Below are 19,363 nucleotides of genomic sequence, written 5' to 3'. Positions count from 1 at the left end.
TTTGGTAAACTAAGGAGCCTGACATGTTTACTTTTCCAGTGGAGAGCTTACCTATGTTTACACAGAGTTTGCTGGATTCTCTACAAGTAAGGCTAAAGCAAAACTTTTTTCAAGAAAGAGCTTTAGTTTTGTTCACATGCTTGAACTCTTGCCTGAAACTGCTATAGTTCTGTACTATAAATTATGGAAGAGATTTCCTTGGCCTAGAATTTCTTGGAGATGAGAGTTGCCTACCTTATAAAGAACTATGAGCTGTTAGTTTTCTATTACTATGTAGCAACCTGCCACAAATTTAGCAGCTTGAAGCAGCACACATTTACTCTCTTACAGTTTCCATGGGTCTTGAGTCCTGCCTGGCATGGCTTAGCTGAGCCCTCTGCTCAGGGTCTCAGAAGGCTGTACAGTATTAGATGGACTGCATCGTCACCTGGAGGCTTAACTGGGAAAGAAGGTACTTACAAGATCGTTCACATTATTGGTAGAATTGCTTTATAAGTGAGGATCCCAGCGTTTTGCTGGCTGTTGGCTGGAGGTCCTAGAGAGACTGGTCCTAGAGAGACAGCCCACAGTTCTTTGATGCCACCCACAGTTCCTTTTCCTGTGGGCTTCTCTAACATGGCCATTTACTTCATTAAGCTCTCTAGCTCCACTTGGAAGAAAGGGAGGATATTACATAAAGGCATGAATAGGTCTGTCATTATGTGTGTGTGTGAGAATCATTGGGGGCCAGTCATCGTGGGGTCACACATAACATGACTTCTTTTATTTTTATTTTTAATTTTTTGTGGGTACATAGTAGGTGTATATATTTCATAATAGACTTCTGAAGAGAATATTTAATTTTGAGTAGGACTGCATCCAGTAAGTCTGTCTTGATGAAAATTAGTCACAGAGTACATCCCAAATGTTAGTTTAACCTGATAGAGCTGGTTATAGTAAAAAGAATAAACTTACTTTTAAAAATAATTGGTACAAGGTTAAATGAAGATAGGTAAAGATGTTCAATGGAGCATACCAGCTGGGGATGAAGAAAGAAGTTGGAGGATAGGTGAAATACTGTGATATGTTTTCCTAGTTTCAAAATTTTGCTAAAGTCTGATGCTGTCGGTCATCTGTTCTTTTATTAGTCAATTATCTGTGTTTATATTTAACAACTAATTACCATAAATTTGAGTTTTGAGAAGCACCAAAACATAATGTAGTGAAGGACTCAGGTTCTTGAACTCGACTGTCTGGCTTCAAATCCTGCCTCTGCCATTCAGTACTGTGTATCCAGGGCACATAAAACTTCACTGGTGTGTGCCTCAGAAACATCTGTAAAATGAGAATAATAGTACCTATTTTGTGTGGGGTAAGAGTTAATGCCTTTAATTATCATTACATTTTTTTCAAGTGTGGTAAAGGTGTCATGGTTATGTTTAGAAAAAGAGAGGGACTCCTGTTTGAGGTATATTGAAGTAGTTACAGATGAAATGATATGGTGATTGAGATTTTGGAGAAACTTGGTAGAGGTATAGATAAACCAATTGACTATAAAGTAATAATTCTTGAAGCTGATTGATGCTTTAATTATTTTTTACTGTCTACTTTTGTTTATATTTGAAAATTTTCATTACAAAAAGTAACAAAAAAATTTAGTGCATTGGCATATATTAGCTGCTCAGTATATTTTACCTATTCTTACTATGCTTATGTTTAATATATTAGAATTAACTAGTCTAAAACGAAAAATATAAAACAAACTAAAATTGACTCTTTGACTTTCTCATTTCTAAGCGCGAAATTTGATCATGGAAACATCGTCAAATTTGGCTGACACTGGATTATGCAACATTTCTTAGACTTGGATTCTTGGTTCTGTGTTCATGTCTTTCTGGTGTGGTTGTAATTTACGGTTTAATTAATTTGACCTACTTGTTGCCCGCTTCACATTCCGTTTAATTTAGTCTGCCATTGTTTGTTCTGTAAGTGGGATGGAAATCAATGTCAATATTATTATTTAGTGTTCCTAGTTTTAGCAGTAGGAAACATTGACTTTACCAATAGTGAAAATATTAGCAAATGCCAAGGCTTTTCTGGGCAAACAGTGGTGTTATGCTTTAGTTTAATGTATTTAATTGAGGAAAGAAACACTTATTCACCAAGGTTTTCTCAAATGTGGTAAATGCATTTTTCTGCTTATTATCATATGGTCATACATTGTATAACACTGTAAAACTAGATGACTTAGGGCTAGGCGTGGTGACTCATGCCAGTAACCCCAGTGCTTTGGGAGCCTGAGGTGGGAGGATTGCTTGAGGCCAGGAGTTCCAGATCAGCCTGGGCAAGAGAGCAAGTCCCCTTTTCTTAAAAAAATTAATTTAGCTGGGCATGGTAGTACACGCCTGTAGTCCTAACCACTCAGGAGGCTGAGGCGGAGGATTGCTTGAGGCCAGCAGTTTGAGGTTCCAGTGAGCTATTATCATATCGTTGCACTCCAGCGTGGTCAACAAGCAAGACCCTGTCTCTAAAAGAAATAACAAATACAGCCGGGCATGGTGGCTCATGCCTGTTATCCCAGCACTTTGGGAGGCTGAGGCAGGAGGATTGCCTGAGCCCAGGAGTTTGAGAGCAGCCTGGACTATAGCGAGACCTCATCTTTACAAAAATAAATAAGTAAGTAATAAACAGATAAGAGAAAATAAAAGAATAATAACTAAAACTAAATGGCCTGATTTCTTTAACTATCCAAGATTGAGAGTTATATGACTAGTAGTGATTCTGATTTATGTGAATGAACTCTTAAGAACTTAAATGTCAATTTGAAAACTTAAAAAAGTCAAAACCTGAGTCTCCCAGAGTTTGAATTAGGAATTGGCACAGTGAGAACCTTATCTTGATAACTCTGCTTGCCTGCTTTCTCTCTCTCTCTCTCTTTCTCTCTCTCTCTCTCACTCAGTCTCTTTCTTTTTTATAGTCAGGGTCTCACTCTGTCACTTAGGCTAGGAGTGTAGTGGATTGATCACAACTCACTGCAGCCATGACCTCCGGAGCTCAAGCAGTTCTTCTTCCCCAGCCTCCCAAAATGCTAGGACTACAGGCACATGTTGACATGCCCGACCAATTAAAAATTTTTTTTTGTAGAGACAGGATTCCACTGTGTTGCCCAGGCTGGTCTGAAGCCCCTGGGCTGAAGCAGTCATCTCACCTTGGCCTCTCAAAGTGCTGAGATTGCAGGTGTGAGCCACTGTGCCCAGCCGATACCTCTGCTTTCAAGTCATGTAATAGATGAAAACATTGAGGATTAAAGGGGTAGAGTGATTTTCCCAAGGTCACAAACATATCTTAGAGATACAGCTGGAAATTGAACTCTCAATCTCAGCACCCACTCCGTTCCTCTTTTTGCTGTCACGATGATTTCAAAACTGTTCTGCAGAGCCCTAGGCTTCTAAAAAGTTTTGTCTGTCTCTGAACCCTCTACTCAAGTTTAACCAGGATGGGTACTCTTTTTTCTCTCTTATGTATTAGGGTTTGTATGTGATTTTGTTCAGAGGGAAAAAGTTTCTACTGCTATATATGATCATTTTTATATCCTTCCTGCACACTGAGTTCCTTATTCTGTGCTGTTTTCTACCCAGAAAAGTATATTTGATTCATTGAAAAAAAAATCCCATTTTTTTTTTTTACTTAGTTTCAAAAAATGCCAGCTTGATCTCTTAGTTTCAAAAAATGCCAACTTGATCTATCAAGAAACCTGTGACCCAGAGGCCTCAGGAAAATTGCACAAAGACTTTTAAATATGGAGGGATAATTAGTTTTTGTACGACATTATCAATTAACATTTTACTTCCTTCTAGCTCTCTATATTTTCATTTTCTCATCTCATAAATCGCATTCCTTGTGATTTTTTGGTGGGGAGGTGTTACTTATGGTCTCTTATTTTCCTAAAACAGTATTTATGCAAATGTGTCTTTTTTTTGTTGTTTTTTTTTTTGTTTTTTTTTTTTGAGACGGAGTCTTGCTCTGCTACCCAGGCTGGAGTGCAGTGGCGCCATTTTGGCTCACTGTGAGCTCCGCCTCCCGGGTTCACACCATTCTCTTGCCTCGGCCTCTCAAGTAGCTGGTACTACAGGTACCTGCCACCACACCCAGCTACTTTTTTGTATTTTTAGTAGAGATGGGGTTTCACCATGTTAGCCAGGATGGTCTCTATCTCCTGACCTCGTGATCCGACTGCCTCGACCTCCCAAAGTGCTCACAGGCGTGAGCCACCACACCCGGCCATCTGTGTATCTTAAGTGAAACTATTTCTGATACCTGGAGATTCTTTTGGGTCTCATTGGCAATGAATTAGGGATCATGTTAATTGGCTTAAAAGTAGTGTTGTCATTAAGACATAAAAGAGGGGCTAATAGTATAATAGTTTGATTTTACTTAAATTATGGATTTTTTAATGGTTTTAAAAAACCCTCAATGTTATTAACTATACTCAATACTTTAATGAATTGATACACAGTTACGACAATTTCCTTTACATAAAATCCTTGATTTTACCTTAGCATCTTTTTGAAATTCTACACTTGTACTCTAATGCAAATTTAGGACCATCAGAGAAGGTCAGTATTTAGAATGTCTGTAATCCTGCTGCAGGAATCCCAAACAATCTTGTTCAATGTTAACTCTGTTATATTAAGCATATACTTCATGTAGCTTTCTTTTGACATCTAATGTGGCTATGTCTAACCCATATAATAATTTTATATTTCAGTGGAACATTCTCAGTTTTTTCTATGGCAGTGTTGTTTATCAGTTGTCCCCTTACCACCTTTAAAATAAATATCAGAAATTTGGCCGGGCACCGTAGCTCACGCCTGTAATCCCAGCACTTTGGGAGGCGAAGGTGGGTGGATCACGAGATCAGGAGTTTGAGACCAGCCTGGCCAGCATGGTGAAACCCTGTCTCTACTAAAAATACAAAAAATGAGCCAGGCATAGTGGCACACGCCTGTAGTCCCAGCTACTCAGGAGGCTGAGGCAGGAGAACTGCCTGAACCCAGGAGGTGGAGGTTGCAGTGAGCCAAGATGGCGCCACTGTACTTCAGCCTGGGTGACAGAGCAAGACTCCATCTCAAAAAACAAACAAAAAAACAAACAAAAAAACCCCCAGAAATTTAAGAATTAATTAATGTTTACTATTAGACTTCCAGAGATTGATTTAAGTTACTTAAATTACACTATTCATCACATGAAATACAAACATTCATTAAGGGAATAACATTTGTTTGACTTGAAAATGTGATGATTACTAAATATAAGGAACTCGTTGAAACTGGAATAAATGCAAAAGCTATCACACAAAACATTCCATTTTGAAGGAATCCCAGAGGGGCATTATCTGTCATCTCTGGTAGTGTGCACCTATCCTTAGGAAAACCCCTTGGAAGGTAGTTTGTGCCGTGTTCCTGATGGGCCCGGGGAGGCTGGCTTCTTCCTCCAGGCTGCTCAGGGACGATAGCCTGGTATCATAAACATCCAGACTAGAAATGCATGATTACACAGCAGTGCACCTCTTGACAAACAATGAGCACACTGCTGACATCTGAGGATGCATTACAAGTGAGACTTTCAGAAATAGGAGGATGCAATGCTTTCTGAAAACAGATATTGCTTCCTGTTTTTCTTTAGTTTTCATTGTCAAATAATTGGGAGATGTCAAGAGATGAGGGATTTAGGACAATTTTTCAGCTGTTTTCTGTTTCCTTGGTTCACTCACCTTCTACTTCACACAGACTGTGTTATTAGTCCTTGGGGGCATATTAATGTAATTTAAAACATGAACTGTTGCTGATTTTGTTCAACAGGAACAGCACTACCATTGTAAGGTTAGCAAGATACCCACTATAATAAATCTCCATAGGGGAAGTTTAAGAAAATTATGTTATGCCAGTTGAGTTCAGCTCTCTTTTCAGCTGGAGCTTTAAGTCTTTGAGCGTTCTAGGTTCTACATCTAAATGTGCTTAACAGTGCACAGGCTTCTTGACAAATGCTGTTCTTGGGAGGAGTACAGTCCTGTGAGTCTGTGTTATTTTTACCTGTGAATTGGCATTCCAGGAAAGAGTAGCATGTACTCATTAAGAAAATTCATCTCGAGGCGGGCGCGGTGGCTCAAGCCTGTAATCCCAGCACTTTGGGAGGCCGAGACGGGCGGATCACGAGGTCAGGAGATCAAGACCATCCTGGCTAACACGGTGAAACCCCCTGTCTACTAAAAAAATACAAAAAAACTAGCCGGGCGAGGTGGCAGGCGCCTGTAGTCCCAGCTACTCGGGAGGCTGAGGCAGGAGAATGGTGTGAACCCGGGAGGCGGAGCTTGCATTGAGCTGAGATCCGGCCACTGCACTCCAGCCTGGGCCACACAGCGAGACTCCGTCTCAAAAAAAAAAAAAATAAATAAAATTCATCTTGAAATTTATTCAGCTTTTTGTCTCCTTACAACCTCTTATTTAGGCCATATTGCCAAGTTATTTCCTCCTGTCTTTCTGTCCTGGGACTAAAATTTCTTTTCTTCTTTTCTTTTTCTTATTTTTTTTTTTTTTGAGACAGAGTCTCGCTTTGTCGCCCAGGCTGGAGTGCAGTGGCACTATCTTGGCTCACTGCAACCTCCACCTTCCTGGTTCAAGCAATTCTCCTGCCTCAGCCTCCCAAGCAGCTGGGACTACAGGCCCACACCACCACGCTTGGCTAATTTTGTGTGTGTGTGTGTTTTTAGTAGAGACGGGGTTTCACCATATTGGCCAGACTGATCTTGAACTCCTGACCCCAGGCAATCCACCCACCTCAGCCTCCGAAAGTGCAAAATTTCATTTTTTATAGTTTAATTTCCCACCATAACTTTTACATTTTTCTTTGTAAATAACTACTTCTTTTTTTAAATTTCAAAACATTTCTGTAACAGTTACAGGTTGAACACCCCTAATTCAAAAATAAAAAATGTCCCCAAATCTGAAACTCTTTGAGTGCCGACATGACACCATGTGGAAAATTCTGTGCATAAGCACTTAATACAAACTTTTAAAAAATGCACAAGATTATTTAAAATATTGTGTAAAATTACCTTCAAGCTATGTGTATAAGGTGTATATGAAACATAATGTTTTGGATAAGGGATATTCAACCTGTATTGTTATTCTTACTATTTTTATAGTTTTATTTTTTGAAACAGGGTCTCCCTCTTGCCCAGGCTGGAGTACAGTGGCATGATCACAGCCCACTGTAGCCTTGATCTCTTGGACTCAAACCATCTTCCCACCTCAGTCTCCTGAGCACTAGGACTACCGGCATATGCCATCATGGCTGGATACTTTAAAAAAAATTTTTGTAGAGATGGGGGTCTTGCTGTGTTGCACAGGCTTGTCTCAAACTCCTGGGATTACAGCATGAGCCACCGGGCCTGGCCTATTTTGTCATTATATCACTTTCTTAGATAATGTTCTTTGGTTGCCACTTTAAACTATTAGAACTGCCTTGTTAAACCATTTAGCTTTTGCCCTTTTCTTCCCCATATCCCTAATACTTTTCTGCCCAATCCTTTCTCTCTATTCACAGCGTTTCCTGTTTGTCCTAAATTCTCTTTCTGCCCGTCGTCTTCTTTCCTGCTCTTCCCTCTTTTTTTTTTTTTTTTTTTTGAGACGGAGTCTTGCTCTGTCGCCCAGGCTGGAATGTAGTGGTGTAATCTCGGCTCACTGCAACCTCCACTTCCCAGGTTCAAGCGATTCTCCTGCCTCAGCCTCCCAAGTAGCTGGGACTACAGGCATGCACCACCATGCCTGGCATATATATATATATATATATATATTTATAGTAGAAATGGCTTTTTTCCAATATTAGACAGGCTGGTCTTGAACTCCTGACTTCAAGTGATCTGCCCCCTTCAGCCTCCCAAAGTGCTAGGATTACAGGTGTGAGTCCTGCACCTGACCTCTTCCATCTCATTTTTTAGGGCTTTGAGGCATCCTTTTCAACAGCTCCTTAGCCTTCAAATTAAGCCATCAATCCCATTCTGAGTATCTCCCTCTTAAACTTGTGCAATTTGGTCAATCTGAAATAAACACTTGAGACTAGAAAATTGAATACCTATATTTTGTGAATAATCCTGACTGGGCTTCATTTTTATTGTCAACTCTGTCTTTTCCTCCACTCTTTAAAAAAATTTTTGTTGTTGTTGAATACATTTAAGGGATAAACCTGTAGGACAAGAGTTGATTTAACTATAAAACATTGTTGGCACTTTGCAACGATAAGTATCATGTCAGTATGTCTGAGAGAGTTGCTCATAATATTGGAGACACCCATAGGCCTCTGTTTTCTGAGAGGGTGAATGTCAACCATATGGGAATTACTGGAACTGAGAAATCATTTTCTTTTTGTCTTTAAAAATTTCTCTTCTATGTCTTGAATTTCAAGTAATCATAGAAAACTTGCTTTGCTTCAGATACCATTTACTAATTTTGCACAGTATGCCATTTTCCAACTTATTTTCCCACTTTTAGTAAACTTTCCATTCTCTATCCAGACATTGGAAATGCATGAACTGTTTTACAGTCACCATTCAGTACAGCCTAGAGGGCAGAGAAATAAAAGTTCAACCGCTCACCTAAAAAGCACTATACATTTATTATTATTATTATTATTATTATTATTATTATTATTAAGATGGAGTTTCGCTCTTGTTGCCCAGGCTGGAGTGCGGCTGCGTGATCTAGGCTCACTGCAACCTCTGCCTCCTGGATTCAAGCGATTCTCCCTGCCTCAGCCTCCCAAGTAGCTGGGATTACAGGTGCCCACTACCACGCCTGGCTAATTTTTGTATTTTTAGTAGAGGCGGGATTTCACCATATTGGCCAGGCTGGTCTCAAGCTCCTGACCTCAAGTGATCTGCCCACCTCGGCCTCCCAAAGTGCTGGGATTACAGGCGTGAGCCACCGTGCCCGGCCCGCTATACATTTTAAAGTATAGTTGTTAACTACTTTCTGTGGAGTTATTGAAAGCTGCCTGACCCTTATCTTTGCTGGCCATGTTGAGTCCTTTTGTCTCAAGTTGGCTAGCATCCTTGCATCCCTGCCATTCCTTAGTCTTGACAGCTGCATATTTTCCCAGAAACAGTTGTGATTGGTGTGTATGATGAATAGACTAACCTGTTCTTTTCAAATATATGTCCCTGTTTTGCCGCTTAGTTCTTGATTTGACTAATTGTTTCAAGCTGAAATATAGACTTCAATTAAAAAATTGGAAGCCAGGTGTGGTGGCTCTTGCCTGTAACCCCAGAACTTTCGGAGGCTGAGGTGGGAGGATCCATTGAGACCACCCTGGGCAACATAGTGAGACCTCGTCACTACAGAAAATTTAAAAAAATATATTATCCAGGTGTGATAGTGTGTCCCTGTAGTCCCAGCTACTCAGAAGGCTGAGGTGAGAGGATAGCTTCAGCCCAGAAGGTTGAGGCTGCAGCAAGCTATGGTCATGTCACTGCACTCCAGCCTGGGCAATGGTACAGATGTTAGGATCTTCCCAAGAATGTGGCCAGCCTACATCCTGACCTTGATCATGAGGCACGTTATTAATCATGGCCATTTAATGTGTAACAGGTTGCATTCAAGAGTCTAGCTTGTGTTGGTTTGGGGTTCTTTTAGATTTGTTTTCTGATGACAATTGTATTTTTTAGTAAATTTTAAATGAAAATGTTTTTTCATTAAGACTGATTCCAAAGGTACTTAAGTTCCTTTCTAGCCAGCCATTCTTGGCTGGGTCCTGTGAAAGCATTATGCCCTATAGAAAAAGAAAATTGAGTGACTGTTTTCTCAGTTCTCCCAAACACGGTACTATTCTAGATGCATTGAAGAGAATTCATTTCATTACATACAGTGATGCTTTAAGGGCAGTTGTTCTCAGAGTTTGATTCAGGGACCCCATAGTCTCCAATACTGTTTCAGTGGGTCCCCTAGGTCAAAACCTTTTTTATAAAAATGCCACATTATTTTCACTTTTCATTCATACTTTCTCACAATTATAAAATAGAGATTTCTAGAGACTATGCTGTGTGTGATGCTGCAGTTACTCTGATGACCAAGGAGATGTGTGGTTGTATACACTTGTCTCTTAAATTTTTGTCTTAATTTCTGATTTGTAATTTGATTTCTAAGCAGATGTTGAAAGATATTACTCACATAATCAAAACTTCTTTGAAGGTTCTCCTAACTTTTAAGAGAAGGAGTCCTGAGACCAAACAGTTTGGGAACTGCTGTCTTAAGGCTGCAAGACTTAATTCTCTGAAAGAAGCCCTCCTGGGAATGGCTGCACACAAGGGCAGTGTAGTAAACCAGTCAGTTGCTCAAAAGACATTTTAAAAATTGAATTAAATTGAGCTCCTAGAATATAACTTTTGAGACTTTGTTTGAGATTTTCTCCCAAGGCAGTGTTTTGAGCATTGAGAGCCTTGTAACTTGGGCCAAGTTTCTGTGAGATAGATAGTTGGCAATTCTCAATATCAAGTCAATGATTTCAGAAGTCATTTTCAAGGAATACCTCCTTTAACTGGTAGATTAATTATGTAGCTTATTGGCATTATCTAGATCAGTGCCATCCAATAGAAAGAGGGCCACGTGTATTATTTATAATTTTTAAATAATCATATTAAAAAGGTAAAAAGGTGAAATTAGTTTTAATATCTTTTGTTTAGCCTAGTATATCTAAAATATTATAATTTCTACATGTAATCAATATAAAAATGTATCAGGGAGATAGTTTAATTCTTTTTTATATTACTATCTTTGAAATCTGGTATATATTTTACATTTATAGCACATCAGTCTGGATAGTTACATGTGACTGGTACCTACTGTATTACCCTTTACAGATCTAGACCATAAAATAGTTGCAGAGCTGAGCTGAGAATGTTCTAGAGTAGATAAGCATTGTCATAAAAACAGAGAATAAAAATTTTGCTACAGAAGTTAGTATAAAAACATAACCCCACTGAAAAAAGCTTACAATGATGAAATGTTTGATGTCTGCCTAAATTTTAAAGACATTTCTAAGAGAAATAGAGCTCTTTCCTTAAATTAAAAAAAATAAGCTTTTCTTCAAACTATAATATTTTCTCTTTCCTTCTAAAAAGCATACAGTCTGCTCACTATATTCTTTGAGGTTATGTCTGTTCATCTGCATACCAGTGCAAGGCGATGCTGTTTCTCATTTGGGAAGAATTTGAGCCCTTGTGATCTTTGCATTTCCCTCCTAAGTAGTCCTTTCTTGAACTGTCCATTTGTCCTGGCATATCCCTGAATCCCTACTATCTACTATAGGGCATTTATTTCTGATGGGGAAGCGTGGTTTGTTTTGATCTTAATGCTGAACTGTCCCTTAGTTCATTGTATTTTACTCTGTTGCCTTATCTTGCTTGCAAATATGGTGTCAGAATATGCAAGTGAATTATTGCCTGTTGTGAAGAAACCACTATTTTTTTCAGCTTCATTCACTATGAACATTATTGTGCTTACAAAAATGAGTTGACTTAAAAAGAACTGTGTTTTTTAGAGGTGAGAACTAAAAGGGGGAAATAGTAATTTTTCCTCTTATAGAATGAATAATAAAGAACTATGACTTTAAATTTGGCATGATCTAAATTTAATTTTTTTCCTACCACATGCCAATTGAAAAAGAAGAATTTGTTGAATGGGAATGTCTTGAGTAGGGAAATTAAGGACTCTCACAATCTGTATCTCTTTAGTAGCATAGTTGACACAGTGTGATGTTTAATTAGTATTAGAATGTCAATTTACAAAATCATGCTCTTTGGAAGATAAAAGAATTCTGTGTAGAACAGGCAAACTGAGGAAATACATGGTCTCTTGGTAACATGTTGGAAGTTTTCTTCTTTATTTGTTATAATTTTCATATGTAAGTACAATTAGGAGATTTATAGATTTTCAACCCCAATATAAAAACATTCTTTGAGAGTTTATCTTTTCTTTCCCTACTGATTTTTCTTTGTTGTGGACACATCCAATTTTTCAAGCAACTAGTGTGTACTTTACACCAAAACCTTTATTATATAGCCTTCAGTAATCTGTAGCTGTAAAACTCATACTCATTTATCTGTTTAGGTACTCTCAAAATAATCATACCTGTGTGCCAGCCACCTGCTATCTGACTTGGCAGTTTCTCTGTTCCAACTTTATTTTTCTGCTTTTTAGAAAACTCCCACTTTCCAGTTTGCAGCTAAGGTAGGAGCTGAGTTCCTTTCTCTGTTAAGTGGTCTTATCAGGCAGTTATGCCATTGCCAAGCAGCAATAAGTTCCCTCCTCCCAGGTGTTAGCTAGTAGGTAGGGTTGGCAAGGGGAGCCTGGCCTGCTGTGAAGAAGTAGACCCCTGTCTCTCTGGCACAGCCCTCAGGGTCAGGTCTTACTGTGGATTCCATCCTATGGCTCACTGTGACTTTCCTGAATGGAATGCGTTTGTTTTTTTTTCCAGCTCTGTTCTTTCCATGTTCTTCCCACATCAGCTGGCGGCAGTCAGTTGGTTCTGAATGCTGCCCACAAATTGTTAGCTGTTTTGCTTCTTGGTCCCTCAATTTGCCCCTTGAATAAGGAATTGATGTGTTTCAGATCCAGGATTATGTTGCTTAGTGAAGCAAATCTAATCCTTGCCAAGGAATGCCTGAAGTTGAAGGCTTAATTCCAGAAGAAAATAAAATAACAACAGCAGTACCTGTAATTAACATATATTGCCTGTTTACTGTGCCAGGCATTATATTACTCAGGTCGCATGTATTAGCTTTGTTAATCCCCAACATCCCTTTAAAGTAGGTTCCATTGTTGCCCACATTTTACAGATAGGGAGCCATTGAAAAATTAAATAACCTGTTCTAGGTAATATATTAAGGGATAGTTCCAAGATTTTCAATCTAAGTAGCCTGACTTCAGAGTCCTTGCTTTCGACACTATATTCAACTGCTAGGTAAAGCTTCACTTTTTTTGTTTTGTTTTGTTTTGTTTTTGTTTTGGAGAAAGGGTCTCATTCTGTTGCACAGACTGCAGTGCAGTGGCATGATCATGGCTCACTTCACCCTTGCTAGGCTCAAGTGATCGCCTAGGCTCATGCAATCCTTCTGTCTCAGCCTCCTGAATAACTGGGACTACAGGCACACACTACCACACCTGGCTAATTTTTTTATTTTTTGTAGAGATGAGGTCTCACTTTGTTGCCCAGACTGGTCTTGAACTCGTGGCCTCAATCCATCCTCCTGCTTCGAACTCCCAAAGTGCTGGAATTACAGGCGTGAGTCACCGTGCCTGGCCCAAAGCTTCATTTTTCAATGTCTTCTGGAATCTGAACTCTCACTGAAAAGTAGACAGGATTTTGATGTTCTAATCTATTAAAACTTCTTTGTATGTGCCTTCTAAGAACAGATTATATTCAATGCAATTTTTCCTGAAAAGATGAAATACATTTCTTTTTAAAATTCATGTATGTATGTATTATTTATTTATTACTGTACATATTTATGGGGTACATTTGATATTTTGCTACATGGATACAACATGTAATGATCAAATCAGGGTAATTAGGATATCCATTACCCCAAACATTTATCATTTCTTTGTGTTGGTAACATTTCAAATCTCCTTCAGCCATTTGGAAATATGTGATAAATTATGGTTAATTATAGCCAACAAAAGGCATTATTGTGAGTACAGATATTTCTTGACTTATGATGGGTTATGTTCCAGTAAACCCATTGTAAGTTGAAAATATGGTAAGTCAGAAATGCATTTAATTCACTCTATTGTTATTTACCCACATGATTGTGTGGCTGACTGGGAGCCACACAATCTCTGTTTACCATTATGAAGGTCCTATTGCTTCAGAATACAAATGAAATTTAGAGTAAGTGCCTTGTGAATCAGGGAGGCTCCGCTATATAACTCCCTGTGATCCAGTACTCTCTTGGAGGTGAAAGACTGCAAAAATTTTGTAAGTTAACCTTGAAGGCCACTCGCCTTTCCCCAGTTACGTTGTACATGCCATCAATTAGTAGGGGGTGGGCAGAGGTGGAAGATTTCAGGCACAGACCTTAGACAGTTGATGCCCTCTGTTATTAAGATAAATAAGTCCTGGCAGTTCTTCCCACCTTTTGCACATCATGGCATGCACAGAAAGTTGAGATTGGAGGTGATCCATTTTCGCTTGTAACCCATTTCCAACACACCTGTTCGGAAGTTCTTTTTTTTTCTTTTGAGACAAGGTCTCATTCCGTTGCTGGCACGATCATAGCTCACTGCAACTTCAGCTCCCGGGATCAAACTGTCCTTCCACCTCAGCCTCCTGAGTAGCTAGGACTATAGACACATGCTACCATGCTCGGCTAATTTTTTAAAAAAATTTTTAGTAGGGATGGGGTTTCACCGTGTTGCCCATGCTGGTCTTGAACTCCTGGACTCAAATCAGTCTGCCCGTCTTGGCCTCCCAAAGTGCTGGGATTACAGCTGTTTGGCACCTCTGCTATGGGGATATGTCTGCAAGTTTCTAAGCTTGTTATATTTATGAAAGCATTCTGTACACTACAAGTGCCCTTCACATGTAAGATTTTATTAATAATGACTACTAAGACCCAGCTATTTGTTCTGGGAAGAGACATTGTGTACCATGATTTTTTGTTTCGTTTTGTTTTGTTTTGGGAGCTGTCCTGAGAGAAGCAGGAGATGCTAGACCAGTTGTGGCGTAAGGTCTTGTATGTGATCGGGTGCAGTAATGAGGAGAAGTAGAAATGGAGGTGGTCAAGGGTTATATGGTCCAAGACTTATAGGAGACCAGGCAGCTGGTGAGATCCTCATTAAATTTTCTACCTTCTTCTCTGCCTATCCCAGTTCTCTCTGTAGTGAAATTCTGCTTTCTTTGTGAAGTCTTTCCCAGACTTTTTCGACCTTTTCTCCTATAGGTGAAGGTCATTCACCATCCTCTGTTCTGTTATTATATCTGGTGCATAGCTCCATTGATTGTACTACCAATGCTGCATTGTTTTCAGTTCCACATATCTTTTTTCCCTTTTAGACTGTGATCTCCTTGAAGTTTAGGCTATGTCTGATTAATCCTTATAGCTCCAGTCACACCCAGCTGGTTTCATCACACTCCCTCATTAGGCATGGCTTGAATGCTGTTTAAGTACAGCTGAAATTTATCTCCCTGTGCCATTTTCCCATGAGTCCTCATTTTAACACGTGAAGCAACTTCAAATAAAGTTACTTTTATGCCGGTCATTTATACATCTGAATAATCTGCCACGTATGGCTCCAAACAGTCTTTATTTCTCTGAGCTAAACATTTTTACTTTTGAAATTTTGTTTTCCTTTTTTTTTCCCCTCAGTAAGTACTGTATATGTTCCCTTTACCTCTCTGGTGCATAGAATCTTAGAATGTTAAGATTTGGAGAGGACTAGAGTTTGACTAGTCTGGGCTCTTCATCTAACCAGTATTGCTTCCATACTGATTAGGTAATTGAAACTGAGATATGGACATATTTTGGAGCAACATAAATATTTTAAGTATTTCACGGAGGAAGTTTAGATTTTGTAGATTTTTAAAAGTCCTTCGTCTTTCATTCTGCATTAAAATGTTTTTGCTGATGAGTATCTTATTAAAAGGGGGCACATTGGAAAGATATGTTTTATGACGCAGTGCATGTATGCTAAAGAAAGATCTTCAGATCCTTATAACATTATTATTACCAATTTGATTCTAAAGCCAAGCTACCTAGGCCTCAATCCTGCATCTGCCACATACTAGGTATAAATTACTTACTCTTGGGTTAATTACTTAATCTCTGTGCCTCAGTTTCTGTATTTCTAAAACAAGGTTAATGATGATGTGGGTGTTAGGAGGTTTAAATGAGTTAGTACTTGCATAGCACTAAGAATTATGCCTGGCCCATAGTAAACATTTCCTATATAGTAGCCACTGCTACTGCTGCTGCCACCACCATCACTGCTACTATTATTATTGTTATTGAGTTCTACAAGCACCGGTTGAGACATGAAAAGCCCCTGTGAAAGTTCTCATAGAACCTTAGTAAGACACCATGTACTTATGATATAAGCGTCTTGCCTTTTTAAAAATTTCTTTTATTTTAAAGCTTCTTGCCTTAATGAGAGGCCCTACACACCACTCAGCACTGAAACATGATTTGACCCAGACCATAACCACATCTGTGGAGTAGTGAAGTATTTTGTCATAGGATTTTACCATATAAGCAATTTAAGAAATGGCAGACGACCCATTAGCTTTTGGAGTCTGTTCCTTTGAGCCAACTTGCTAGGAATCCATTTCCTATCTTCTTAAAAAGAGTAAATTAATTTTCCTCACTGACATGCTGTAAACAAAATACTGGCAGCTTATATTTTATGGAACATAATGTTTTAAAGTGAACCTAATTTTTCTTAGTAAACTGCTTTTAATAATGCATCAGAGTAAATTTTTTCCCTCTGTTGTCAGGTTGCTATCAAGATCATAGATAAGACCCAGCTCGATGAAGAAAACTTGAAGAAGATTTTCCGGGAAGTTCAAATTATGAAGATGCTTTGCCACCCCCATATCATCAGGCTCTATCAGGTAGGATCATTAGTATATAGCAGATAGCTGCAAAGAACCCAGAATATTGTATGTATGGCTCCCTTTGAAGAAATGTCGGTGGGTGAACATCTGTGACTTTTTTTGTTTCTATGTTAATCCTACTGTCTTTCCTACCCTTCTGTTTACCCACTCAGCGCTTAGTATCCTCAAGTTTCCCCTGGCCATTTACTAGTAAGTTTTCCTTACCCAGGTAGGTCTTTTTAATTCATTCTTTAAAATTCGATACCATTCTTAGCAAGAACTGCACAAAAGATTATTTCAGAAGATGATGAGAATTTATTTTATTTAGTTCAGAATTCTAAAACAGGATGGAAAGTCCAAAAAGAAGAGAATTTAGAGAGGTGAAAATTTAGAGATGAATATAAGGGTTTTTTTAAACAGCATTATTTGAATACTAGTTTCTGTGATCATGTTGTAAATTGTTATGGCAAAGGATTGCTTCCTGCATCGATCAAAACCTACCTCTTTTCTATTCTAATAGGATCCTAGACTTAGTTTTCCAAGGTAGTAATTATTTTGATAATCAAGAGACCAGATCAAGAGACCAGATCTGTCCAAGAGGAGAGATTTCTATTTCAGTTTTGTTTTTTTTTTTTAAGTCTTCCCAAGAAACATGCAAAATATGCCATCATCAAAATGATTCCCTAGCCTAACTACAAAAGCAGTAAATCTGATGGCTGGAATTTCAGGCGGAATCGGAGGAGAGGACCTTGACTTAGCAGGCTGGTGGAAGAGAGATTTTGGGAGAGGTGGGGCTTCGTGATGCTTCTCAAATTGCAAAGTGTTGGCAGCCGAAAACTTTGCCTCTGCATAGGCCCAATTCTACTTGCTGCTTTCTGCCAGAACAGCCATCTCTTCGTTCTGAAGGAAGTGGCCACCCACTCGGTTATTTTGCTGCTGTTAGTCTGTAGTAAATGGTTACTAGCCCAGACATAGGCCCGTGTGTAAGAGTGGAGAAAGTACACCCAAGGCGCTACGGGCAAGCTTTCATAGCCTGTTAATTTTATGGAAAAGAAAACATGTTGTGATGTTAATATGTGTGGTTAAAACAACAGCGTTAGAGCTCTTCCCTGGCACCAGCTGCTCACATAATGAAATTAGGTCAACAGGAGCAGACCTGTTGAAATTTATCAGCCTAAATTATGTTGAACAACGCCTACGTTCTACCCCACAAGCAAACTTATGAAAGCTTCCTGGTGTTGCCTGAAGACCTGTATCTGTGAGCTCATAGGTGTCTAACCTCGGCTTCCTTCCTATTCTGATAGACTCAATACATTTCTTGACCTTACCTTTTAAAATAAATCATCTTTAAATAATTGTGGGGCTTAGGTTGACCTTTTTCAAGACGTTGACTTATAGGTATTACCCTTGTAACCGAATTCTGCAGGTATGCCTGTCTTCCCCAAGATTAGCCTATGAGAATTTCCATAGGTCCAGTGCTAGCTTTGAGCAGTGCCTTCTTTCAAGCTTTGATTTTGCTTTCTGGCAGCTGGGTCTTAAAAATTTTTATTTATTTATTTATTTATTTATTTATTTTTGAGATGAAGTCTCACTCTGTTGCCTAGGCTGGAGTGCAGTGGCATGATCTCTACTCACTGCAGCCTCCGCCTCCTGAGTTCAAGTGATTCTTCTGCCTCAGCTTCCCAAGTAGCTGGGATCACAGGCATATGCCACCACGCCCAGCTAATTTTTGTATTTTTAGTAGAAACGAGGTTTCACTATGTTGGCCAGGCTGGTCTCGAACTCCTGACCTCAAGTGATCCACCCACCTCGGCCTCCCAAAGTGCTGGGATTACAGGCGTGAGCCACTGTGCCCGGCTGGAACTGAATTTTTAACTGTGTTTAATTAATTTAAGTGTAAACTAAAAGTTAATAATTTTAAAAATAATTGTTGAAATGATAATATTTTGGATATATTGGGGTCAATAAAAAATATTATTAGAATTATCTTCACCTTTTCCTTTTTAAATGTGGCTACTAGAAAAGTTAAAATTACATATGCAGTTCGTATTATTTTTCTATTGGACAGCACTGTTCTAGAAAGATATACAATAAGCAGTGAACAGTGTTCTTCTGGGGATTGAGATGGAGGAGACTGGGAAGAGGAAAGCCTTTGGTCTTTTGTTTCATAATGAGTGTATATAGCCATTATTACTTTTAAAAATGTTTGACGGAAAATCTAAAAAGGAAGAAAGGACTGACAACATACTACAATGAATTTTTAAAAGGAGCAACAAAGGGACCAAGACAAAACACAAATCACTTGCGTTACTTTAAAAGGTTGAGTATTTTAAATCACTGCTCTCTTTTTTACAAATAAATGGGCAGTGGAAAGGAAGGTTGTCATTTGTATTACAAAAAGAAAGCCATATGTGATTTCTGTGGAGTTCTTAATGTGATTCCCATTATTTTCTCCAAAGGCTTTTTTTTTTTTTTTTAAATGGGGCATTTTTGTGCTTCAAATGGTTGATGTTGAATCTGAACTTTAAGTTTTGGTTCTTGACAACTTCTTTGCCTCTCAGTTTTATGGAACTTAAGAGATTGCAGAGACCTCATGGAACATCAAAAGGACTATCTCTCTCAAGCAATGAATGTTTCCTACTTTTAAGAACTTGGAGGAATATCTAATTTTCCCTTTCTTCTTAATAACATTTATATTTGTTTCCCCCAAAATTTTAAATTTTCTTTAATCTGTAGTGGT

General features: G+C 38.7%; 1 protein-coding gene across 9 annotated transcripts in view; it reads left to right on the top strand.

The window, feature by feature from the left end:
- Window positions 1–19,363, top strand: part of SIK3 (SIK family kinase 3) — a 299,785-nt gene that overhangs the window by 166,974 nt on the left and 113,448 nt on the right. For all 9 annotated transcript variants that reach the window (XR_013404311.1, XR_013404312.1, XM_077964365.1 and 6 more), the window contains one exon: window positions 16,525–16,641. Coding sequence is in view for 7 of the 9 variants with exons in the window: in XM_077964364.1 (XP_077820490.1) it covers window positions 16,525–16,641 (117 nt within the window). In the remaining 2 variants the exon portion in view is untranslated. The remainder of the gene's footprint in view (window positions 1–16,524; window positions 16,642–19,363) is intronic.

Source organism: Macaca mulatta, chromosome 14 (genome assembly GCF_049350105.2).
Source record: "Macaca mulatta isolate MMU2019108-1 chromosome 14, T2T-MMU8v2.0, whole genome shotgun sequence".
NCBI classification, from domain to species: domain Eukaryota; kingdom Metazoa; phylum Chordata; class Mammalia; order Primates; family Cercopithecidae; genus Macaca; species Macaca mulatta.
The sequence above is the reverse complement of the archived record's forward strand: the minus strand, read 5'-3'. Positions and strand labels throughout refer to the sequence as shown.